Genomic DNA, 8,092 nt, shown 5'->3' on the forward strand with positions numbered 1-8,092 from the left:
TTAATCGAATGGAACAAAATTTGGCAACCTGAGCATGTTTTGGAGAGTTGAACATTTTTTGAATTTTTAAAGTTTAAATATTTAGAAAGAAACAAGAAATAAAAGGGAAAAAAGGAAACAGCTAACAAAAAAACGAGTAAAAGAAAAGGAAAAACGAAAAATAAAACATAAAGATAATAATGAAAAACTAAAGAAAACCATAAAAGAAACAACAGGAAAAAAAGAAAACGAAAAAAACAGATCTGGACCAGTTGGGAACCTTCTAGAAGGTTCCCAAAACCGGGATCAGTGTAACGCGCAACGGGCCGGCCCATTTAAACGCTCGCGTCGCTCTGCCTGTGCGTTTGCACGACAACTTGACGCAGCGAGCGTCCAATAGGGTTTTCCCCGTTTGTAGATGTTCTTACAGTTCTCCCCGCGCGCGCGCGCGCGAAAAGAAGCCCAATTCATCAACAAGCAAATGCGCGCGGGCGCGGCCATGTCGGCGGACCCCCAGCTCCTTGCGGCTGCGGTGGAGGCCGCGATCGCGTCGCGCTCCCCGCGGCTCGGCCGTGCCGCGCACGCGCGCGCCCTCAGGCTGCTGTCGCCGGGCATCCCGCCCTTCATCTGCGCGCACCTTGTCAACCTCTATTCCAAGCTCGACCTCCCCGCGGCTGCCGCCTCCGCCCTCGCCTCCGACCCCAGCCCCACCGTCGTGTCATTCACGGCCTTCATCTCCGGCGCCGCGCAGCACGCGCGCCCGCTCCCCGCCCTCTCTGCCTTCGCCGCCATGCTCCGCCTCGGCCTCCGCCCCAACGACTTCACCTTCCCCTCCGCGTTCAAGGCCGCCGCCTCCGCTCCCCCTCGCTCCGCCGCCGGCCCGCAGATACACGCGCTCGCCATTAGGTTCGGCTACCTCCCCGCCGACGCCTTCGTCTCATGCGCCGCGCTGGACATGTACTTCAAGACCGGCTGCCTCGGCCTGGCCCGCCGCCTGTTCGAGGAAATGCCTAACAGAAACGTGGTAGCTTGGAACGCAGTGATGACCAACGCCGTGCTCGACGGCCGGCCCCTCGAGACGGTCCAGGCTTACTTTGGGCTCCGGGAGGCTGGCAGGATGCCGAATGTCGTCTCGGTCTGTGCGTTCTTCAACGCGTGTGCCGGGGCGATGCTCCTGTTGCCTGGGGCCCAGTTCCATGGGTTTGTGGTGAAGTGTGGTTTTGACATGGATGTCTCGGTGTCGAATGCGATGGTTGATTTCTATGGGAAGTGCCGATGTGCGGAGAAGGCAAAGATGGTGTTTGATGTGATGAGAGTCAGGAACAGTGTATCATGGTGTTCCATGGTTGTTGCATATGCACAGAACGGGGCAGAGGAGGATGCTTTTGCTGTGTACCTGGGTGCGAGGAGGGCAGGGGAAGAGCCGACTGACTTCATGGTCTCCAGCGTGCTCACTACATGCGCAGGCCTGCTAGGCCTTGACCTTGGGCGTGCTCTGCATGCAGTTGCTGTACGCTCTTGCATCGATGCAAACATCTTTGTTGCAAGTGCATTGGTTGACATGTACGGGAAGTGTGGGGGTGTTGAAGATGCTCAACATGTCTTTTTAGATATGCCACAGCGGAATCTTGTCACATGGAATGCGATGATTGGAGGGCATGCCAACATCGGTGATGCTATAAACGCACTTGCGGTGTTCAGTGATATGATAGCGAGTGGAAAGACAGCACCTAACTACATCACACTTGTAAATGTGATCACAGCCTGCAGTAGAGGAGGTTTGACCAAGGAAGGATATGAGCTGTTTGAGACAATGAGGGAGAGGTTTGGGATAGAACCACGGACTGAGCACTATGCTTGCGTGGTTGACTTGCTTGGGCGTGCAGGAATGGAAGAGCGAGCTTATGACATTATACAGAGGATGCCAATGAGACCTTCCATTTCTCTCTGGGGAGCACTACTTGGGGCGTGCAAGATGCATGGGAAGACAGAGCTGGGAAGGATTGCAGCTGAGAAGTTGTTTGAACTTGACCCTCAGGACTCTGGCAATCACGTGCTACTCTCGAACATGCTCGCATCAGCCGGCAGGTAAAATTAACTACCTTACTCATACTGAATTTCTCTTAGGGGTTCATGGTGATATTGATGCTTTGAGAAATACTGCCATATATCAATGCCTAAAAGAGTTCACCTCAAAATTAACAACCCCACATATCAGTATGGACTATGGAGTGCCGTGACTTGTCAGTAGATTGCGTGTATTCTTCATTCCATTAACTCTGAAACATATTAGTTATTAAACTATCTGCTAGGCTAGTTCCAATGCATTGGTGCTTACATGAGGTGCTAAGCACATTAAAAACTTTAGCAACTAAAGCCCCCAATGCATAGGTGCTTAACTTGTTGGTGCTATGCATCCTTCATTTAATGATTTTGCAACTAAAGTTCTTCATGCATTGGTGGGATCCTTCCAGTTTAAGTGTTTTGCCTAGGTTCTCGCGCTTGGCATTGTTTCTTCCTGGGGTCACCACACTCATCTCTCTCCTATTAATTACCTTGCCACATCAGATTTTTTGCCTACATGGCAGCCTTAGCACCTGTACAAGGTGGAGCATTGGGAGGGGCCTTATTCTTGGCCTATTCGAGCATCCACAATGTATGCATGCCTCTAAGCTCTCTCTGTCTATCTCCTCTTGGAGGCAGCCTCTATACACTGCAGACTGCTGCATCTAACGAAAAAACGTTAGCATCACCTCCTAGCTTGCAGGCTGCCTTCATCAACTGAAATAATAGAGCTGGCCCTGTTTGGTTGCTGGGAGAGAACATCTGCAACGTTTTCATGTTAACTGAAGCACTATGTTGCATAAATAACAAAACAATATTTTAATACCTTTTTTAAACATTTGATGAGATATCTGCCAGATTATGCCATTCTTTGGAGCTTAATTTAGCCTTAGAATCAATGCACTAGTACACAATTCATACTGTTGATTTAGTGTATCTTCTGAACTTGTGCAGATGGGCAGAAGCAACTTATGTAAGGAAGGAGATGAAAGATGTCGGAATCAAGAAAGACCCGGGGTGTAGCTGGATCACATGGAAAAATGGTGTGCATGTTTTCCATGCCAAGGACACCAAACATGAGATGAATAGCGAGATCCGGGCATTACTGGCCAAGCTTAAAAAACAAATGCAAGCTTCTGGGTACATGCCAGACACACAATATTCACTTTATGATCTTGAGGAAGAAGAGAAAGAATCAGAGGTGTTTCAACATAGTGAGAAGCTTGCCCTGGCCTATGGACTCATTCACATTCCGCCTGGTGTACCTATAAGGATCACAAAGAACTTGAGAATATGTGTGGATTGTCACCGAGCTTTCAAGTTTATATCTGGTATTGTTGATAGGGAGATAGTTGTGAGGGACAATAATAGGTTTCATCACTTCAAACAATATCAATGTTCATGCAATGATTACTGGTGAAAACTCTGTCCATGTGATACAGAAAAGGTATGCAACATCAGTTCCTGTAGGATAGTTGCATGAGATTATAAATTATTTCTCCAGAAGGATGATGTTTTAGCTCACTTCTTTATGTATTTGTATATTACTCCCTTTGTTTGAACTTTCAAAGAAGTAGAAGTATAGAGGTCAATTGAGGAATAGATCTCAGTGTTACTACAAATATCCAGCATAACTACAGTAGAAAACTCTCAAGTTACCAATGCATGCTTTTGTATTCTATTATAGTTGCAGCATTGAGAGAACTACTTGGACAAATTCTTCAAACAGCAGGTAATTATTATGTTTCTTATTTAAAAACAAGGACAAGCGCTCCTTTTCTCAATTTGAAAACTAATGTTCACCTATATTGGTGGTTCATTAAAAGTGGCACCTACTGTATTAAAGGATGATATCAACTTTGTTGTGATTCCATTTTGTTGCCTGAATATGGTTGTGAAGTACCACTCTCCCTTGCTTTCTCTGATGAAAATGGCCTATGAATGAATTTTTCTCTGATTTGGTTTACTGTAACTAATTTATGAAGCAGGAAGAAACGGCGGAGAAGATCAAGAGCTGGGTGAGGATGGCCACGAACAACCTCATTGGCTCCATCATCTCTGGGGACACCGACCTCGACCTCGTGCTTGCCCACGAGATCTACTTCAAGCCCAAGTGGTGTGGTGCAGTACGTTTGAGACACACCGGATGAGGCTGGGTACTTTCACTGGCTGGATGCCTCGATGGCAGCTGCGTTTGATGCACAGGTCATGTGGAAGCCCATGTACGACACGCATCCATGAACGGGTTCAAGGTCCTGATGCCCCTTACAAGCATGACTGAGACGACGAACCCATGTTCCATACCAGCACAGCCAAGGCGCTACGGCCGGCAAGGCTTCATTTGATGCGGACAACACGTATTACTCAGTGTGCCGCAAGGCTGGAGTAGCTGTATAGCATCACACCCAAGATGGCAGCCGCCAACAGTTGGGCTGCCCAAATTCGAGGTAAACTTGAAATGGGACCTCCATCTGCTTCGGCTCACGCTACCGAGACGACCTGCCGAGCGGCCGACATTGCTGAGAAAGAGTGTGCACCAAGCAGTCGTCAATGTGGAGGAAGGAACTGAGGTAGTCACCATCATAATTGGGATCATACAATGTGCTGGGAAGACACCAAGCAACGAGTTCGTCTCGGACCGTCCCTTCACTTTCTTCATGATGGAGTAGAGGGTGCTTGTGTTTGCTGGCAGGATCGAGATTTTAGAAACTTCAGGCATTGGCTATCTGCTTCTTTTACTTTTGCGTCTAGCTGTCTCGATGTTTTCAGAACAATCGAGCAAAACCAGAATGCAAACATTCCAGTTCCATGTATTTATGCAATCAACTTCAGAATTTTGATGAAAAGATCAGCGGCGTACATCTGTAAAATAATGCACTATGTAGTAGCAGACTCCAGAAATATAAACTGGCAAACCAAATTAATTTCAGAAAGTCAAGTAATTACTTTAGCACAGGAACACAACACTTTATAAGCACAATCACAGGCGCAAAATCAAGGGTTTGCTGTCATACAAAGATTAATGACTGCAAAATAATTAGGCCAGGTTACCAATACTACTGTGGTAGAAACAAAGCAATAACCTAAACAGTAGGAAAACCAACAGACATCAAGTGGGGACTAGACCAACATAATCCTCAGCACTGTCTATCCTAATTAACACAGCGATGATTGCAACAATGAAAATGATTATGCCCAAAAGACAACTGAATGCTGTCTTATACTTGCTGGTCTTCCCTCTGCTTCTTTTCACACAAACATCCAGCTCCTTGAATTCAACCTCGGAGGATTCTTCACAGGTTGTATTCTCAACTTCAGTACTAGACAGACCTGATTTATCTTCATTGCAGATAATCTCCATAGTACCCTTAGCGCTAGGCCTATCAGCAGCGGTTTCAGTCTCTTTGTTCCCCTCTTCAGTCTTACTCTCAGAATGCTCAGATTGCATATCCTCAGATGACTCGGTTAGTTCCTTATGTTCCTGATCTGATGGTGGTGATGATGATGATGATGATGACGACGACGACAATGATGTGCAGTTCAGCTTCATGATTGATTTTTCCTTGTGGCGATCAGAGTCGAAGTCGTACGAACTCTGGAGAGATCGGAGAAGCTTTCTCGGCGTCGTGTATAGCTTCACATCATCAATGCTGATGGGCCTTTCAGAAGCCTAGAACAACAGTAAATAACAAAGTCAGTTAACAGGTCAATTGATGTACACACATTATTTTTCGAATCAAAACTAAAGCAGTATATGCATTTTCATTATGTGTACGTACCTGCGGACTGGGGGTCTCATCTGTTGGTAAGGTGTTGTTGGGGCTGGCTGAAACAAACCCTGTGAATGTGCCAGTGCACTCAAAATCAGCATCGGTTACTTCGCTGTCACAAACCTCCCCCAGGTCATCTTCAAGGCACTTGCCGTTTGAGCAGAACCTAATGAACAAGCCATCCTTGAGAGAAACATCCACACCATCGTTGCTCCATAACCTCCTGTTTGCGCGCCGGCTCTGATTGAAATTGCAAGAAGACTGCCCGATCGAGATGGGCGATTCGGTGAGCGTACTACTGCCATACATGATGGTTGAGTCTACCACCTGCGATTCAGGGGACTGGAACTGAACCGGTGAAGCAGACATGGTGGAGCTTGCAGGGCTGCTGCCCTTGGCACTCCAGAGGCTCCTGCATGGGCTTTCCTCTCTTCTCTTCTGGAAGTTGGAGCCTACCATCGGGCTCGTGGTGACCTCGTGCCTCGACCCCTTCTGCGCAGCAATGTTCTTGGCGGTCTGCGACGTCTCAAACGCGGCGCCTCGGACGAACGGCATGCGGTCGTTCTGGCATTGCTCCATGACAACCACCACCTTGCCAAGCTCCGAGGATATGCTCCTGGGGTCGACAAACTTCATGAAGAAATTGATCATCTGGATCGCCGAGAGCCGCTTCTGGGAGCTGCTCTCCGCGGCGTCGCCGTCAAGAACCTGCAGGGCAGACCGCACAAGGGACCTCGCATACGCCTCTGCGATCAGGCCGTTGTGCTTGACAAGCGCCATTGCCAGGCCCATGTGAGCATTGGACCGGGTCGACCTGTCGTGCATCGCCCCGGCGACCTTCAGGCAGACCTCGTTGACGGCCTCACCGGACGCAAACCTCCAGTTGCTCGATTCCACGAGCGCCTTGAGGCAGAGCGCGGCGCCCGACGCCGCGCCGTCCTGGTCGCTCATGAGCGCGCCGCAGAGGGGCTTGCAGAGGGAGGCGATGATGCGCGCCTTCTCCTCCTCGGGCGCCGAGGGGTCGATGCCGTACCGCGCTATGGCTGGCACCACCTTGGAGCACGCCTGGTGCAGCGGGAAGGAGCCGCCGCTCGAGGACAGCGTGCGCGTGATGGTGGACATGATGTTGCCGATCTGCGGCACGATGTTCCGGCCGTGGACCCTGGCGAGCACCTCGTAGAGCGAGATGGTGAACTCGCCGGAGGGCAGGCCGGGGGCTTTGTTGTCGGAGACCTCGGCGAGGAAGTGCGGGATGGACTTGGAGTCCAGCTGCTTGGCGTAGGACTTGAGCGTCTTCATGGCGTTCCGACGGCTGTCGGCGTCTTTGTCCAGGTTCTCCAGCTCCTGCCGGAGCAGCGGGCTCAGGCTCCGGCCCATTGGTTTGGTGGTCCTCGCCTTCTCGGGACAGGAGAATGCAGCAGCTTCCGCTTCCGGCACGCTGGTCCTGTGATTCAAACCCAAGATTCAGGCGAAAAATTTGGCATCTTTCCGTCATATATCCAGCATAATTAAACAGATGTAATGGCAAATTGGCCCTAGCATCCATCAAAACATATACTCCTACAAGATTACGGTATATCAAAATTTAGTACTCCATAAAGTAGTGCCATAAATACCAAATCATGAAACGAATGCCAGATTTTCAGAAACAAGAAACAATCTTTGCAGGGGGGCTCATTGTTCCGCCCCACTTTCGCATGGCCGCATCAGAAAGAAGCAATCCAATCGCAACTACACTACACAGCGCGCACTTTTCTTCCCCCCGAACCCCCTCCCTTTCCAATCGAGAAACTACTACAAGGAATCGATGCAGAGCAAGACCGGCAAAGAGGGGAGAAGTATGCTCCAGCATTCAACTGACCTGGATCGAAGAGCTTGCAAGGCCTCGCAATGAATCAGCAGAGAGCCAGAGACCCAAACCTTTCTCTCTCTCTCTCTCTCTCTCTCTCTCTCTCTCTCCCTCTCTCCCTCTCTCCCTCACTCACTCTCTCTCTCTCTCTCGATTTGAAATTTGAACTGGGAGCGTGTGTCGCAGGAAGATGACAAATGTTATGAGTGGGTCTCGACAGATGCGGAGGCTAAAATGGGGAGGGGTGTTAAGATTGGGATTCCCCGGGCGGGGGTGAGCCTCCTACTTTTCTCACGCTTGGCCTGTCAGACCCAGTGGAGGAGAAATCAGGAGTACACCATCCGGTCCCATTTTTCAGTGACCGGTTCGGGCGCGGCGCTGGTGCGTCAACACCGGGCGTTTCGAACGGACGACGCGCAGCACGCGCGGA

At 49.5% G+C, this 8,092-nt stretch overlaps 2 protein-coding genes across 2 annotated transcripts; one reads left to right on the forward strand and one right to left on the reverse strand.

Annotated features, from left to right (window-relative positions):
• Positions 1 to 463: 463 nt before the first annotated feature.
• On the forward strand, positions 464 to 3,491 carry LOC119323205 (pentatricopeptide repeat-containing protein At4g14850-like). Its single transcript, XM_037596803.1, has 2 exons — positions 464 to 2,067; positions 2,998 to 3,491. Exons 1-2 carry the CDS (start codon positions 479 to 481, stop codon positions 3,461 to 3,463), a joined length of 2,055 nt encoding a protein of 684 aa, XP_037452700.1. The 5' UTR covers positions 464 to 478; the 3' UTR covers positions 3,464 to 3,491.
• Positions 3,492 to 4,991: 1,500 nt separating this feature from the next.
• LOC119323206 (protein SINE1-like) lies at positions 4,992 to 7,867 on the reverse strand. Its single transcript, XM_037596804.1, has 3 exons — positions 7,675 to 7,867; positions 5,823 to 7,257; positions 4,992 to 5,713 (listed from the first exon to the last, which is right to left on the reverse strand). The coding sequence occupies exons 2-3, from the start codon at positions 7,188 to 7,190 to the stop codon at positions 5,153 to 5,155; spliced, it is 1,929 nt and encodes a 642-aa protein (XP_037452701.1). The 5' UTR covers positions 7,191 to 7,257; positions 7,675 to 7,867; the 3' UTR covers positions 4,992 to 5,152.
• Positions 7,868 to 8,092: the final 225 nt, after the last annotated feature.

This window comes from Triticum dicoccoides, chromosome 6B, assembly GCF_002162155.2.
Source record: "Triticum dicoccoides isolate Atlit2015 ecotype Zavitan chromosome 6B, WEW_v2.0, whole genome shotgun sequence".
Classification (NCBI taxonomy): domain Eukaryota; kingdom Viridiplantae; phylum Streptophyta; class Magnoliopsida; order Poales; family Poaceae; genus Triticum; species Triticum dicoccoides.